Source organism: Gymnoscopelus microlampas (assembly GCF_963454915.1).
Source record: "Gymnoscopelus microlampas genome assembly, chromosome: 15".
Taxonomy (NCBI): Eukaryota; Metazoa; Chordata; class Actinopteri; order Myctophiformes; family Myctophidae; genus Gymnoscopelus; species Gymnoscopelus microlampas.
This window is the reverse complement of record NC_139952.1, coordinates 625,290-643,878: the sequence shown is the minus strand read 5'-3', so window position 1 is coordinate 643,878 and position 18,589 is coordinate 625,290. Positions and strand designations below refer to the sequence as shown.

Here is an 18,589-nt window from a genome sequence, read left to right as displayed (position 1 = left end):
GTATTATTCAAGGTAAAAACAGTACCCCATGCAGAAGTATTATTCAAGGTAAAATCAGTACACCATGCAGAAGTATTATTCAAGGTAAAATCAGTACCCCATGCAGCAGTATTGTTCAAGGTAAAATCAGTACCCCATGCAGAAGTATTATTCAAGGTAAAATCATTACCCCATGCAGCACACAAAGACAGGCAGACATGGCGGCTGTAACAACGGTGTGTACTCCTTCATCCGCAGATCATTCAGATCCTATCGCAGAAGGTCTGTTAGATCTGTTAAAACCTGCTGTACAACAACTAGATCTGCACGTGCACTCCGTCAGGTAACACATGTGATCATTATTAATTAATAATAACAACAACACTAAAGCTGTTTGTTATAATGGTGGCTAACTGTCTCATGATAGTCATGTGATCAGTCGGGCCTTCTCCATAATACGTCCGTCTGATGGGTTATCATCTTCTTTATTGATAACGTTTTAGATTAAAGGTGCAGTAAGTGATATTGTTTAGTTAAATGTCTATCTGTTATCCCTGTCATCCCCGGTCTCCTGCTATTTGTAAACAGAAAATACATTATGGTCGGATACAGTGTTGCCAGGTTTTGTAAGAGAAATAAGCAACCAACCAGGTCTATGAAAACAAGCCCAAAAGAATCGAGCCCTTCGCCCTTTAAACGTTCAAATAGCCAACCAACGAAAATAGCCGATCTACAAGCTCTACAAGTGAGCTTGTAGATCTGCTATCTTCAAAGAAAAAACTTGAAGAAAGTAAAAAAAAAAAAGTGGAATTTCTTTTTGAAACATTTGAACAACACAAATCTTGTATGGGGGTCCCTGGCATACAATATTTTCAAATGGGGGTCCTTGACTTGAAGATGTTTAAGAACCACTGGGTTATAAATAACATAGGAAACAAGTCCAAATAAGCTACTACACTTTAGAAATAAGCCCAAAAGACCGCAACCACCAATATTTACAAGCAACTTCACAGATAAATAAGCCATAAGTCGCTTATAATAAGCGGACATGGCAACACTAGTCGGATACCAATTTTATCAGGATAAAGTACAGTATTGCTTCAAAGAAACCAGCAGTCTGTGTAGATAAGGGCATTTGCTAAATAATAATAATAATGGAATTTCAACAAGTCATGTACCCCATACCCATGGCAATGCCTTCAGTTCACAGTATAGGTCAGTGGTTCTCAAAATTGGGCCTCAAGGACCCTTGAGCTTGAGGCGGTTCCAGGGGGTCCCCAGCAAAATGATGATTTCACCTAAATGAACCCAATCACAGAATATAAGAATTACTTCATATCATATAATTCAATTCAATTTTATTAAAGCGTCAAATCACAACAAGTTGTCTCAAGACACTTTACATAGAGCAGAGACCCGACAGTCCCACCCTGAGCAAGCAATTTTGCGACAGTGGCAACGAAAAACTCCTGGCAGACCCTAGGCTCTAGGGTGGGGGCCTTCTGCCTCAACCGTGTCGGGGGGGGGGGGGAAAGAAGAGAGAGAGGGAGAGACAGAGAGAGATACAAGTAGTAACAATAACACCAGTAGCAAATATAATAGTGTAAGATAGTATATGATAATATAATATAGTACAACAATAATGTGTATACAGTATATAATGGTAAAAGAATGTTAAGATTATGTGTGTATAGTGTAGGCTTGGGCAATATACCGGTAATATCGTATATCGATATCTAAAGACAATACCGGTATTATAAAAAATACCGCATACCGTCATTATACTGTATTTTATTATTATTATTTAAAAAAAAAAAAAAAAAACTTAAAAGGTAGGGTAAGTGATATTTTTTGGTTAAAACAAAAAGTATTTTGTTAAAAGGTTAAAATACTATATTCTGATAGTAATCATTGCTATAAAGTGTTTTTTCAGTAACAGATGTCTCCCTGTCTCTCCAGCTCTTTAATAAACAGAAAATACATTTTTCGGTAGGTGTCAAAATCTCAGCCAATCAGTAGAAAGTACCAATTTTTAAGCTTAATTTGTATAGTGTTCCAGTTCCAATTTTGTCTGCTCATTTCTTAGTGTCATCACTTCCAATTTCACTTGTTTAATCTGTATCCTGATTGAGTTCTCTATCCTGGTTGCATAAAATTGGAAATTAAACTGAAACGAAAATGCATTTTCTGTTTAATAAAGAGGAGGAGAGACGAGGAGACTCCTGTTACTGAACAAACACTCTATAGCATTGAGTACTATCAGAATATAGAGCTATTTAACACTTATTGTAACCAAAGCAAATCACCCTACCTTTAATATTTTTTTGTTTATTTTATTTTTTTTAACCTATAAACGTCTAAATTACTTTTTTCTACTTACTTTATTGCACTGCCACTGACAACTGTATTTTGTATTGTTGTATTTATTATTTTGCTAAACAGAGATAGCAGTTTGTTTTGTTGTCATGCTCTTCTTGCACTAAGGCTTAGAGGGTAGCACGGGTCCAAAAAATGAGATCCGAACCGAAACTGACCCGTGGATAATTGGACCGGTCCGAACGGAACCGAGAAAACATTGTAAATTACTGGACCTGGCCCGAAGCGGGACCGAGGCAAACTGGACACGTTCCGAAACGAACCGAGGATAATTAAAATGTATTAGACCCGGTCTGACCTGACATGCTCCACACAAACAACGTTCCAACTTGCATCTTCCCGGTGGCTTTTGTTTGCATTTCACCAGCCAAAAAACCTCCATGGTGTTAGTTACTACGCAGGGCGCAGGGTAGCTGCCCGGAAGACTCGCCCCAAAACACACTCATCCCCATTTTCTTGTATTTGTTTTTACTGAGGATAAGGTTAGAAATAAGTTTAGGCATAGTTTTACTGAGGTTAAGTTTAGGAATAAGGTTAGATTTTGGCACCGTTTTAGTGAGGTTACGTTTAGGATTAAGGTTAGGTTTAGGCATAGTTTACTGAGGTTACGGGGCGACTGTTTTGGGGCGACTGCAGTGCGGTGCACGTGAGATTGGCTGCGTTTCAATCGGCTGTTAACATTAAACTACGAGAGAACAGGCGATATGATTTAGGAGCGTAATTACAACGCATTGGTCTTATTTTAAAACCGAAGGTTAAAGAGATTAATATAATAATAATGCAAAGCTGGTCGTCGGGTCCTCACGGGTCCATCCATTTCAAATGGATCCGACCGTGGCAATTGGAAATGATCCGAGCCGGCCGTGCCCGAGGGACATGTCAATATTTTGGCCCCGAACCGGCTCGGTTCTCGGTTCGGGGCTCGGGTCTTCGGTTCCGGGTGTTAGTATGGCTACAGTATAAGTTACTGTATTTGCACTCTAAGCCTAAGGTCATTTAATTCATTGTTTAATGTTTACAAGAGGATGTCATTGCATTTACCATTAAGGTTAGTTACGCCTACTGTATGTTGGACGGCAGTATGGGTTCGATTGACAAGTCTACTTTAGTTTAATACCCACACAGTATTTTGCACTCAGGATTTATGCACTGTCTTTGAACTGAGGTTCCATGTGTAGACTAATACATGTTGTTGCCTTGTTGGTACATCATACATTTTGTCCTTGGCTTGTTTCGTTATTTTAAAAATGTTTATAAAAATGTTTATCGCATCGCATTCATGCGGACAACAATACTGTCTGGCGGCTCTTATAACGCCCGCTGCTGCCATCTAGCGGCGGATAAAAAATATAGCATTCAGATCATGGGGAAATTCAGTCTATCACTGGCGCTATTACCATTTTTTTAAATTGGTCTGTAATACCGAAAATCGTGGTAAAATTTGAATCAAAATACCGGTTTTAAAAAATCGATATCGCCCAAGCCTAGTATAGTGTAATGTAGTAGGAATCCACGGTCGTGCTCCATGGAGAGGCCCGGTCCGCAGTCACACTCTTGATCTGCAGCTGGGGGTCCGTAGTGACAGTCCATGGAACTGCGACGTGGGAGATAAAAGAAACTCCGGGGAGCGGGTCCCCGGGTGTGGAATTAATGGCAGGCCTTACTAGAGCGTGAACCTGACTGTACAGTGTAACTTACCATTGCACCAGTGGGACACAAACCTGTGTGTGTGTGTGTGTGTGTGTGTGTGTGTGGATTCCTTAACAGTTCCCCACAGTTGGTCCATGGATCCTTACATGTCTGTAACTCTGAGAGTGTACAAATGGAACCAAATGGACCATTACATGCCTGTAACTCTGAGAGTTATGGTGGTCCTTGAAATTAAAACGTTTCGCCAAGAAACTGGTTCCGTATCCCTATCCTAGCTTGCGTGCAACGTCCTTGTGTTATTGATGGATTTGATCATCCTCCTATAATTTGACAAACCTCTGTGGTGGTGGGTGGTCGGTCGGTGGTGAGACCAAAACTGTCTGCCCGGTTCTCCTCAGTGGCTGGAGCAATTGATCTGAATTTGCACACAGCCATTGACCATTACCATCTGAACGCAACTGCGAAGCCCGTTTTTCGATTTCACCAAATCTCAGTTGTGTTTATGGTTTCAGTACTGTTTATTAGCGCTTTTGCTTTTGTGTCAACACACACATTGACGGGACGCGTGCGATGTGTGTGTGTGTGTGTGTGGGGGGGGGGGGTCGCAACGTGTGTGGTGGGGCGTAATTATTAACTCTAATAATAATAACAATAACGCTAATCTATTGGCTCACCACCAAGACATGATGTCACGGAGTGAACAAGCTAATGAAATCAGCTCCTGGCCTTAAGGTGGACTGACTTAAGGTAGACCAGTAATTATTTTGCCTGCGCACTTCACCGGGTAAGGACTAGTTCTTATAATTCTCTGTTTTCTGTGTCTGTTTGTTTCCCTAGAGAGAGTCAGGTGGAATTGAGAGAACACATCGACAATTTGGCCACAGGTAAAACCCTGCTGCATATACTGTATACTGTATGTTGTATTACTATAGTCTCACCATATGGATAAGATAATCAAGCTGTTAAGACCAATTGAGATTTAATTTTGGTCTTAAGCCCTATTCACATGGGACTGCTATTACCTGGTCCCCCATCTGGTAATGTTTTAATAATTAGAAGGACATCTGCGATTTTAACCACTTAAACCTTCTCTAGACTTAGCAAACTGGAATGAGTTGGCTCTGTACTCTGTACACCAAATCTCTCTAGGTGGACAGTTTGCAGTGTAAACCTAAAAATGGCCGATATGCGTGGGGCCTTTTATATCGACTGCTTTTGGCTGATTTAAGTGGTTAATCCTGCGTGAATCAGCTATGTCCGTAATTTGTAATAATTCCAGGGCAAATTAACCTACCATATTTCGGCAAACACAGAGGTCATGTGATTAGAGTAGGTCCCGTGTGAATCGCCATGTCAGTAACGTTTGGTAACTTAAGATTTTGGTTTTACCAAGGGTTGTGTTTTCTCTGCACCTTTTCTGCAATTTTGAGAAACTCTGGAGAAACACAATTAAATAATTCATTGTTTGTGATTATGTGTATGACAATTCATTGTCAAGTAAATTGTAATGGTGACACATCTCTAGACACCAAAGCACATAATTAGAGTTAATGAATAAGCAACAAACCTGACAATGTACAGAGTCAAGTGGATAGACGGTGCTGTCAGCACTACAGCATCACAACATAACACTACAATGTGCTGTTGTTAGGCCATTCATTGTATGACATTGATTGTTTTCCGTTTTAAAGGTAGGCTAAGTGACATGTTCATGCTATAGAGTGTTTCTTCAGTAACAGGGCTCCCCCTGTCTCTCCACAACAAAAAATACATTTTCAGGTAGGTTTCCAATTTCATCCAACCAGGAAGGAGAACCCATTTATCAGCTTCAATTTGATAGTGTTCCAGTTCCAATATTATGTGCTCATTTTTTTTTTGTTTCAACACTTCCAATTTCTTTTGTTGATCCTGTATCCTGTATGACTTATTTCTCCTGATTGGATAAAATTGGTATCCCAATCTGAACATGTATTTTCTGTTTACTCAAGAGCTGGAGAGACAGGGACACCCCTATCACTTATTAATTGAGTACAATGGACCACAAGCCCCTGGGGCTTTTTGTGTTATACTTTTAGCATTACCTTTGACTGCACTGTCAATAATTGTGTAATAAAGTATTCAATTAAGCAATCATTCAAAACAAACACTATATAGCAACTAGAAATATTGTTCCTGAAGAAACAATGTGGGCTCGCTTTAAAGCCAAAAAAACTGTAGTTATAAAAAGTACAGATTCAGTTTGACCTTGTATCTCTGTCTTTGTGTCGTGTGTGGGTGCAGACTTGCCTCTGGTTGATCAGATCGGGAGCACCGGTTATCATTCTCCTAATTGTCATCAGTTAAACACCTGCTTGAATAGCTGACGGTAGTAAAGGGATGGAGGGGTATAGGGGGCAGGAGTGATGGTTGCAGGGTGCTTCCCCCTGGCTCCAGTGAGCTTGTAGATTAGCTATTTACTATTGTGTGTGTGTGTGTGGACCAATACACACCATTAGTGTTAAATTGGAGCTTGAAATTTCCAAAATTATTGCCATCAATATTTTACCCACCAATGGCGGAGGAAACCATGCAAGGAACCTGCTCATCGGGAGCAATCAGGGGTTCAGCATCTTGCTCAAGGACACTTCGATACTAATTCTCGGGGAGTCCGGGATCGAACTGTGAACCTCACAGTTGCCATCGGGCCGCTCTACTGGGCACTCTACCCATGAGCCACTGCCGCCACCTCTACTCACACTTTCCAAAGACTGTCAAGCTTTTTCCAAAATAGCAGATCTACAAGCTCATCACGCATCACATTGTAGATCGGCTTTTATTTTGTATAGTTTGTATGACAGAGGGGGGTATGTCATGTGGTGTGGGAGGTGGGGTGGAGTATGGGCTTTATGTGTGAAATTTTTATTTGGTCACCTAGAGTTCATCTTTTGGCGAAACATATCACTTTCACCCCCATGAATTACCATGTCATTCCCATACGATCCAGCCTCTAATGTTCATCAATGAACATTATTTCCATATAGTTTTTTTTTTTTTTTTACTGTTTTCTAACGTCCATTGTTTACAGAGCTGTGTCGAATCAATGAGCACCAGAAGGTGGCACTAGACCTGGATCCTTATGTGAAGAAGCTGCTGAATGCACGGAGAAGAGTAGTGCTGGTCAACAACATCCTGCAGAATGCTCAGGTCAGTGCCGGACAGTAACTAAGTACATTTACTCTAGTATAAATTTGAGGTACTTTTACTTTACTTGAGAGTGTCCATTTTTCAATACTTTATACTTCTACTCCACTATATCTCAGAGGCAAATATTGTACTTTTTAATCACTTATTTCTGTACAGCGTTAGTTACAAGATCCCTTGTAGATTAATATTATAATAACAAAACAAACATTAACCAAAAAACAAAAATTAAGACATATTTTGTAAGTCACATTGCTCCGCGGTGTGAGCTTGTAGATCTGCCATTTTCTAAAAAGTGTTTGTGTCAACAGTAGTTTTAAGATCTATTGTAGTTTAGTCCTGTCACAATTATTTTGCATCATCATCAGGTTTCCATTCATCTATATAAACATATATAAAAATAGGGAAAATAGCCGATCTACAAGCACACAACACATTGTGATGTGAAGCGTGTGAGAAACTCTGGAGAAACACAATTAAATAATTAACTTTAGAGCTTGTAGGTCTTGCAAATGCTTTTCAGCTCGACCCAGCTGAGGTCCTTGCTCTGTGCCAGAGCCTGGCTCCGTAATAATGGCAATAATAAAACGGAGCCTTGCACTGTATTTTGCTTGGCCCCGTAAAAAGAATAATCTCTTCACAAATAATTTTCTGAAAAAAAAAATACTTTTTTCAGAAAGGTTACTATAAAAAAATAAGGTTTAGTGATTAATTCATTATTTATTTGTGTAAGTTTAGATCCTGGGAAGACACCACATTTCTCTTTTCGGTCTTAAGCTGAAAAACTTTGAGGTTCCCTGAGCTAGACTATTGATGACTGGTGAGGGTCTGGCAACACTTCAATGAAGAACTTGACCAAGTGCAGGTCTGTCATGATCATGACATTTAGTTTGAGCATCAATTGTCAAATAATTGCGATTAACTGATGAAGGATATAGGGTATTGTGCTGGTGGTTGGTTAGGCTATTTATGATGGCATTCGTCCTGGGTTATCGATCAGATAAATACCCCTTTTTTGCGGTTTTCAAATATGTTCAGGCCGCCACTACTACAACGATAGCGGAGAACGATACCATTGGATCACTTTCAGAGCGACTTTCATGGACGATAAGAGACACTGACATCCAATCGAAATCCCATCTGAATTGACAGGGCATCAACGTTCTACATGTTTACATAACGTTATGATTCATCTGTGCGCATTATCACATTATTATTTAATAAAGCAATAAGCCACAAGAGGCTGTGGTTCACCATAGATTTTATAATTGCTCAGAGGTGTACTGAGGCAATAACGGTTAAACCACAGAACGCTTATATCTTTTCTAAAACAGTGACCAGATATGGCAAGAGGGACGTTTTTCAGTCCCAGGACCCCTTAGCTGAGAGAGAGATGAAGCAAGGACCCCCACTACATACAGTATACGAAAAAAAATATGTTGCAGATTAAACTTTTTCATAGATTTCATAGATGGCTTCATAGACTTGACAGCACTATCATCAGTGTTGTAGATTAATGTCAATTCATGTTTGTTTGTTTACACATGATCTTTACTATTAATATTTTGGATTAATGTTAATGTGAATTGTCAGGCATTTAACCACTTAAACCCTCAATACTTAGTAAACTTGACCTTTGGCTCTGTACTTGGTCTGCTCCCCTTTCCCTCTACACCAAACCTCTTTGCCGAAATTAGCCGATCTACAAACTCTGTGAGCTTGTAGATCGGCTATTTTTTAATGTTACCCTCCGAATAGGGATGCTAGGATTCAAGTTCAAGATGATAGGGTCCCGTAACCCCTGTTGAAGACCCCTGTCATAGACACATCCCAATTAAAACCGTTTTTAATAAAAATGTCACTACAAGAATAACTTCTACAAGTAAGAAGACCCTGCTACTGTCAGCATAAACCAGAACAAATGAAACACATCTGTGTCCACACTCGGTGCCGGGGTATTCGCTTGTATATCTGCTATTTTTGAATAGCCAAATTAATCTTAAAATGACACAGATGCATTCCTGGTCTTAAATCTTTGACTGTCAGATCATAATACATAATTTGCTAAGTAGTCTAGTCTCTGCAGGGGGGTATCATGCACCCCCCGGAAATATACTTTTAATCAGGTTTTTCTTATTGGAAAAAATGTGCTGAAAATGATGAGCTATGATAAAAAGTTGTCAAAATGTCCCACCTACCTCAAAATCCCCTTTTTTGTATATGGCACTGGCGAAATTATGTAAATGCAAATATTAATTCACCAAAATTCCAAAAATAGACATGGTAGTCTCAAATTTCTCATGGACTATCCTGACACGTAAGGGTAAGTAGCAGAATAGCATTTTGGGGCTTGCTATCATTGTATTTATAAATATGACCTATATAATCCCCAGAAACACAGAAAAATATACTGTCCGCTTGACAAACAACAACAAAGATGGTAACTGTCCAGCACCTTGTTGTGAGTATCACTGCCCCACTTGTATATAGAAAACTTCCCATATACCTAAGCTTTCATTTAAGCCCAAGATGACCTTTCTATCTTGAAAATTATTCTTTCTGTAGCCAAAAGTCTGCACTATACCTCAAATCGGAGAAAATATTAAATTCAGTCAGTTACCCAGGGGGCAAAGGGGGGTATGCTGCATTTGCTTTGCTATAAAAGGTTGGCCACCAGAAATAATATCTATGACCCAGTAGGATCACAACCTATATGGACTACCCGGTATTTTTTTTGCTGGAAATCCAATATGGCCGCCTCAATATTGGCCCCTATCAGTACCCAGGGGCAAAGGGGGGTATGCTGCATTTGCCCTGCCATAAAAGGTTGGCCACCAGAAATAATATCTATGACCCAGTAGGATCACAACCTATATGGACAACCCGGTCAACTTGCTGCTGGAAATCCAATATGGCCGCCTCAATATTGGCCCCTATCAGAAAATAGCTTTGGCAATAACTTTTGAACCAGATGGGCTAGAAATAAAAACTTGGTGTCTATTTCATGGTTTCAGAGCATGAGAAACTCAATGGAATACTTATCTTTATGATTGGGTGTGTCTGGACCTTTAATTTGCATATTTCCAAGATGGACGCCACGCGAAAATGAGTTTTACTATGACTTTTACAGTGACAGCTTACTGTTATGGCAAAAAGTCTGCTTTTTAAGCAATATGAACACATTTGGTCAGTTTGAGCTTTCATTTCTATTTTGTCAATATGGCCGCAGTCATAAATAATGTATGGTATTACATTTTCCCTCAGATTTATTGATTTATAGATCTATAGTTGTGGGGATGATTGCGGAGAAAAATCGGAGAAAAAGCCCACAATGTATCTTATGTATCATTTTAATGAACTAAATAAAATATAAACAGACAAATGCACACTCCAAGACTTGCCAAAAACTTCAACTTTAGGGCTATACAAGTTTACATAGTGGTATGCATTCAAGTAACATAACAAAAGATAGACTACTTAGTGACAAATAGAATAAAGGCGGAGTTGAGGTTGCCTACAAAAGGTTCATTTTGACCTCTATGGTGCTGTCTTGGCCGCCTCAATATTGGCCCCTATCAGTACCCAGGGGCAAAGGGGGGTATGCTGCATTTGCCCTGCCATAAAAGGTTGGCCACCAGAAATAATATCTATGACCCAGTAGGATCACAACCTATATGGACAACCCGGTCAACTTGCTGCTGGAAATCCAATATGGCCGCCTCAATATTGGCCCCTATCAGAAAATAGCTTTGGCAATAACTTTTGAACCAGATGGGCTAGAAATAAAAACTTGGTGTCTATTTCATGGTTTCAGAGCATGAGAAACTCAATGGAATACTTATCTTTATGATTGGGTGTGTCTGGACCTTTAATTTGCATATTTCCAAGATGGACGCCACGCGAAAATGAGTTTTACTATGACTTTTACAGTGACAGCTTACTGTTATGGCAAAAAGTCTGCTTTTTAAGCAATATGAACACATTTGGTCAGTTTGAGCTTTCATTTCTATTTTGTCAATATGGCCGCAGTCATAAATAATGTATGGTATTACATTTTCCCTCAGATTTATTGATTTATAGATCTATAGTTGTGGGGATGATTGCGGAGAAAAATCGGAGAAAAAGCCCACAATGTATCTTATGTATCATTTTAATGAACTAAATAAAATATAAACAGACAAATGCACACTCCAAGACTTGCCAAAAACTTCAACTTTAGGGCTATACAAGTTTACATAGTGGTATGCATTCAAGTAACATAACAAAAGATAGACTACTTAGTGACAAATAGAATAAAGGCGGAGTTGAGGTTGCCTACAAAAGGTTCATTTTGACCTCTATGGTGCTGTCTTGCCTGCTTCTAAAGCCAATGATACTATTGTACAATGCTATTCACTGTCACTGTTGTCATGTGTTGCACTGATCCTGCTGCGTCGTGTCTCCAGTCCCTGGCAACGGCATCCTAAGTAGCATGGAATTGCCTTCTGGCAGCATTTGATACAGCTGCATGATATTGCCTTGTTCATTGACACAGGCCAGGCTGGCTCGGTAGATGCAAGGGGGACTGCATTGCTAGCACTGAGAGACCATCCATACTCTGTGAAAGAAGGAATATCCGGCTTGGCGATATGTGCACATTTATCTATTATGGTTGCTAGAGCACCTCTTCTCAGGTGCAGGTCAAAGGCATTCTCTGTCGGGGGCAGCAGCTTTAAGAGGGTTGATCTATTATTGAGGAACTTGTACACTCTAAGCTTACTCAGGTCAAAATCCTCCGGGTGGTCCGCTTTGGATGTATATACAGCAATTGTGAGGTCTCGTGCCTGATTGATGACGTCATCTGAGAGGGAATCAGAAGAATTTTCACCAAACTCCTCAAGTGCAGGGAGATCCAGACGCATGCTGGCCTTGAACCATGCCTTCTTCCCAGTGAAGAAGGGATAGCTGGTGGTATCTCTGCCACTTAAACTATGGATAAAGGGCAGGGCACAACACTGTGCGAGCCCCAGTGCTGATACCATTTGACGGATAGGAAGGTATGAATTTTGCTCTGTTCTCACCCACAGCTCTGGAAGGCATCTGAGATGGGTTGCTGCATAGTAAAGGCAAATTATGATGATGTCTGTGTCATTGGCATGGATGACAACTCTGTCAACTTTGTCATTCTGGACACTGTACAGGGTGTGGAGTATTATTCTTGTATCAGCCTCCTGTTGTGTGGATTCTAGTGCAGGGACATCTTCAATAGACCCCTTCTTGATCACCACACTCCTTGTCTCTAATTTAAACCCCCCACCCAGGTAAAGATGTGTTGGACCAAGGGCCGACTTAAGTTTCTCATTTTCACACCATTCGTCACAGAGGAAACTCTATAGGTTTGCCTTGTTAGCTGACACAGCAAAAAACTCCTGAGGATCTGGAGCTGTGTAATGCATACTGACTTCATATTCTTTGGTAGGTTTTGGTCGAGCATATCTGTGTTCTTGCTCAGCTGTCTTAAGACTAGGTCCACTGTACCGGTCACAACAGAAGTGAATGATCTCTGTGCCAGCAGGCACATCATTCAACAGCAGACATTGGTATTGTTCAGCGATTGTTCCAAATGCTTCACCTTTCAGGAACGACCAATGGCGTATGGCATACATGGCATCAATAACTACTGCTGTTTTTCTTCTGTAGGCAGGTCAGGGATGCATGCAACTTTGGTCTCCTCTTTCAGGACCTTCACAAGGCTTGCCTTGGTACCTGTTTTCATCCTGCCATCTTCCTGGAAGAGGGAAGGGGGGAAGTCACTGCACTCGTGGTTGCCTATAAAGTCAACAAGGTTGAGTTCTCCACCACTGGCTAAGATTTGGGTCATGCGCAGGAGGGCAGTAATTTCATTGCTCTTGACAGGTGCTGAGGTTTTCCCCTTAGATTTTTTAGATTTCGTGTTTTGAGTGTGGAAAGTGTTAAGCTTCATTATGCTTGTCTTCTTCTGTTCACTGGACAGTGACTCACACAGTGCCTTCAGACCCAGTTCTTTCACACTCATCAAGTCGTCCTTGACTGTGGAATCAGCACACTGTCCTGTAGATATGTTGATCATGGATGATGTGCTCACTGTAAATGGGTTAGTCTCCACTGCTGCCATGACCTTGACTACCATCTCTGCATCCTGGATTACACGACTCTGACCAGACTCATGGTGTGGGTTGGAGGAGTGGAGGTGGAGCTCTGTAGAGACAGCTGCAGTGAGTGGTTTTGTGTAGACCCATTTTGTCCTGGCAGCAGGGCTGAGTGTAATGCCATCCAGACAGCTTGCTTCCTTGGCATCATCGGCATTATAGGTCTGCTCCAGTAGCATGTCAAGAGAAACACTGTTGTGCCTGCCATCTGCTCGTCTGCCAACGAATACACCTGCCATCAGTGCTTCATGTACCTCTGAAGCTGTTTCTGGTAGTTTCTTCATCTCAGCCAAATACAGAGGTAAAGATTGCTGCCCGTACTTGTAGTGGCCTGCTGCAGTGAGGTAGGGTAGCATTCTTGCTGATTCACAGAGATGTCCTGTCCAGTCACCTTCCCGATCTTAGTAGATAAACATTTGGAGAATATCTGACATCTCCAGGAAGGTTGCCCAGAGGACTGCAGTTGGTTGCCCATTCAATGATTCCTGAAAAAGCAGCAGCTGCTCTTTTAGGACTGCCATCTCTGGACGCCTCGCCTGGATAATTTCTAACTTCTCAGTCCCAGTTGTCTCTTTGTCAAACAGGATCTTCAAGACTCAACTTGTGGCTTACAGGGCTGTGTGTCCCTGTCTGCTGACCATGTCTCAAAAGCTTCCCAGAGCAGGCGCCACATGGCTTCACTGAGGACCTTGAGGGCATGTACAGAGATGCTGCTAGCCCTGCGTCCTGCGTCTCTGACGCACCTTTTTAATAAAGTACGCATTAAACCAACCATCACTGCGTCCAAGGGACGCATACAACTAAAGCGAGCCGTGAGCCACGCAGCCCTGCTCCAAAGCGAGCCGCGCACCAAACCGAGCCGCTACCCGCGAGCCAAACCGAGCCGCGACCCGCGAGCCAAACCGGACCGCGACCCGCGCGCCAAACCGACCCGCGAGCCAAACCGGGCCGCGACCTGCGCACCAAACCGAGTTGCGAGCCGAAACACCGACGCGCGACACGTTGTTTTCAGATCGTTATTTTCGGTGCGACACAAGCATAAATCATTTGAAGGGAATCCCACTTTTTAAGAAGAAAACACCAGAGCAATAAATACTGCTGCAAACATCTACTTTTCTTAAACAAATATCTCTGTTCCGTTTACATTCTCTTCCCCCTTCCACAAAGTGTCGTTGTTCTTTAGTTCCTATCTATCTCTGCTCCTATGAAGTGTACATTATCTTTTTCATAGTATTATTATGAACTTTATATCGTAGTATTCTGAGTGTATGACTACAACAAGTAGCATAATAGAATGTACATTAGGACAGTGGTTCTCAACCTGTGGGCCAGGACCCCCAGGGGGGTCCCCACATGATTTTGGGGGGGTCCCCAGATGACAGTGAAGTCACAATTTAAGGACTTTTAAGATATTTTTAATACCTCAAGAAAGAAAAGAAAAAAGACTATTACTGCATCAAAACTAATCAACAAACTATACTATAATAAATACGGGCAAAATTGTGAAATAATATAAGAAAGAAGCGATCTACAAGCAAGGTGTTGTGAGCTTGTAGATCGGATTTACAAAAAAAAAAAAACAACCTTGTAGATCTGCTATTCTCACAATATGTATCTGTGGAACTGAGTCAAACTAAATTAAATGCTAAATTGAACTCCTAATTCCAAGTGCTTCCTCGGGGGGTCCCTAGTTCAAATATGATTATTTTGGGGGGTCGCTGCCTGGTTGAGAAGGTTGAGATCCACTGCATTAGGATATAATGTACTGTACACAGTCACACACACATAGACGATATGGAGATTGGAGATCAAAGAAAACAATATAAGGGGGGGGCGTGTAATTGGGGACCCATAAAATGTTTCTGGGACCCATTTGAATGACCACCTGTGGGTCCCGGGACCCATTACATTGAAAACCTAGCAACATCACTGCATGTAAGGTTTGGTAGTATTCAGCCTTTTCACCAAACATCTTCTTGGCAGTTCCTTCCTGACAGAGACCTGCTGCTACAAGAAGATCCTCTGCCCCTGCATCCCTGATAATCTTGCAAATAGCTGACCAACTGTGTTCATATTGCTTAAAAAGCAGACTTTTTGCCATAACAGTAAGCTGTCATTGTAAAAGTCATAGTAAAACTCATTTTCGCGTGCCGTCCATCTTGGAAATATGCAAATTAAAGGTCCAGACACACCCAGTCATAAAGATAAGTATTCCATTGAGTTTTTCATGCTCTGAAACCATGAAATAGACACCAAGTTTTTATTTCTAGCCCATCTGGTTCAAAAGTTATTGCCAAAGCTATTTTCTGATAGGGGCCAATATTCAGGCGGCCATATTGAATTTCCAGCAAAGAAATGACCGGGTAGTCCATATAGGTTGTGATCCTACTGGGTCATAGATATTATTTCTGGTGGCCAACCTTTTATAGCAGGGCAAATGCAGCATACCCCCCTTTGCCCCCTGGGTAACTGACTGAATTTAATATTTTCTCCGATTTGAGGTATAGTGCAGACTTTTGGCTACAGAAAGAATAATTTTCAAGATAGAGAGGTCATCTTGGGCTTAAATTAAAGCTTAGGGATATGGGAAGTTTTCTATATACAAGTGGGGCAGTGATACTCACAAAAAAGTGCTGGAAAATTACCATCTTTGTTGTTGTTTGTCAAGCGGACAGTATATTTTTCTGTGTTTCTGGGGATTATATAGGTCATAGTTATAAATACAATGATAGCAAGCCCCAAAATTCTATTCTGCTACTTACCCTTATGTGTCAGGATAGTCCATGAGAAATTTGAGACTACCTATTTTTGGAATTTTGGTGAATTAATATTTGCATTTACATAATTTCGCCAGTACCATATACAAAAAATGGGATTTTGAGGTAGGTGGGACATTTTGACAACTTTTTATCATAGCTCATCATTTTCAGCACATTTTTTCCAATAAGAAAAATCTGATTAGAAGTATATTTCCGGGGGGTGCATGATACCCCCCTGCAGAGACTAGACTAAAGCCACTGCCAGCGATTTTTCGTTTTCCTTACCTTTTCAACTAGTCACAGAATATTTATCTCCAGTATGATCGATCCCCGATCGCTGCTAAACACAGAGGATTTCTCTCTGCTTCCACGGAAAAGGAAAAAAAATCATCGCGACCCCGTTCGCTTGTTATAGGCCGTTGAACATGGCATATCTCGTCAAAAATGCAGAGGAAATCCAGGGAGGCGAGAAAAAGGCATTTTTACAAATCGAATAACAAGGAAGTGAACGGTGGATCTCGTTATTGGCAGTCAAGGAGTTAATGGGTTAAAGTGATTGAACGCTTGCACATACACGGGACAAAAATGGAGCACTCCTCTTAAATGGTTTAAGTGGTGAGGAGAATGTCAAATGAAGGTCGTGTCTCATTGTAAAACACTGAACTCTGTTTCCTGCAGGAGCGACTGAGGCGTCTGAACCACAACGTTGCCAAGGAAACGGCGAGACGGAAAACCATGCTGGAAGCATCCGGAGCCTTCACCACACGCTCCCCTAGTAAACCATGACTCCTCCCACTGGAGCCCTGGCCCCTCCCACTTCTTATAAACAGTGGGAGCGTCTGTGGTGGAATCATTCAGGTTGTCACCATGGTGGGACATATCGGTACAGGACCTCGTAGCGCCTCGTAGCAGTGAGTGACAAAGGCCTCACTTGCTTTAGCGCCATTTGCTAGCAAAAATTCTGTGCATTGCTTGCTGTACTGCCCTACTTTCTCGGGCCTGATGATATGATGCACGAATGAATGAGTGAACGAACGAACGAATAATGAACGAACAAGTGAATGAACGAACAATGAGCGAAATGCTACAGAAGGCTATTCCGCTTTCCCACTGCAGGGCATCAGCTCAAACTGACTCCTGGCTTTACTTTGTTTTCCGCTGCAATTAGGACCATGTTAGGGGAAGGGGAGCCGGGCAAAGACGGCAATCTTGTGTCATGAATGTTGCAACAGGAAGAGTAGTACGGAGGCATTAGGTCCTCCCGGCGGGGGCTCCTCACTGGCAGGTGAGCCAGTAGGATAAAACAGATGTGTGGGGAGGGTTAACTGGTATAACAACTACATCAAGAGGGTAAAAAAGGTCAAAATAATTGGCTACCATGCAGTGGAATAACGCCATATTTATTTGCAAATGTGTCTTGTTTGTTTTTTGTATAACCCATAATTGGCCACAAGTGGGCTATGTTTGTTTTGCTAATTAGATTTAACTGGAGAATATGAAGGCAGGCAGTTGTTCCCTATCTAAGAAAAATGAACATTCGTTAATTGTATTGTTGGAGATGGAATAAACATGTTTGAACATGAGCAACTGATTGTGAGTGTTAAAGTGTTATCAACACACTGTGATATGTAGGAGTGCGTTTGGAAATCTGGAATCAAACTTGAGACCTCTCTCTGGCTTCCCAGGTGGGGGCTCTAACCATTCAGCCATGGCCGCCCTTTTAAAATTCACTCACATGAACATGAATTCTTCCCATGTCTAACATGATTATAAACTGTTTAGTAAGTAGGTGTGTTGAATACATACAGTCTTTATAATCAAAAATTGCACAGGACAAATAACTTAAATATACAGAGTTTACTGACATATTTAATAATTGTATACTTAAGCTTGTTGATCTGCTATTTTGGGAAAATGTTTGAAAATATATGAACATTTTTCAACAATTATGACTATTATGACTATTATGCAAAAATAATTGCGATTGTCTAAAAATTATTGTGATTAGGTGATTATGTAATAATTGTGACAGGCCTAGCTATACATTGCAAGTTTAAAGGGATTCATTGGTTAACAGGTCTGAAAAGTGTGCATATTGTTGCGTGCACGTGTGTGGGGGGTCTCAGCTTCTTTCAGATGTAAGGGAGGCTCCAAGGAAAACGGTTGGGAACCACTGTAGAGTACCAAACAAGTTGCAACCATTGCATTTTGGAATGATTTCCTCCTCCATTGTTCAGTCGTTCGGGACAACCTGGCTTTTCAGTCAGTGTGCGCTCTGAACCCAATGCTCTGACCGCTCCGAATATTCAGACGCAACACTCTGACCGCTCGGAACAACCAGAGAGCGGCCCCGGTGCTCTCAGTGTATGTTCCAAAGAGTTGGAAATAGTTATTGTTAATACTTTTCATTGGTTCAATATTAATAAAACCCACAGACACACTTGTGTGACAGTCTTGTGCCTGAGGCAGGGTTTTAAT

The 18,589-nt window shown here is 41.2% G+C and overlaps 1 protein-coding gene across 1 annotated transcript; it reads left to right on the top strand.

Annotated features, from left to right (window-relative positions):
• The first annotated feature begins 194 nt into the window (after positions 1–194).
• Positions 195–17,694, top strand: snapin (SNAP associated protein). Its single transcript, XM_084079955.1, has 4 exons — positions 195–322; positions 4,843–4,889; positions 7,070–7,188; positions 16,790–17,694. Exons 1-4 carry the CDS (start codon positions 198–200, stop codon positions 16,895–16,897), a joined length of 399 nt encoding a protein of 132 aa, XP_083936081.1. The 5' UTR covers positions 195–197; the 3' UTR covers positions 16,898–17,694.
• Positions 17,695–18,589: the final 895 nt, after the last annotated feature.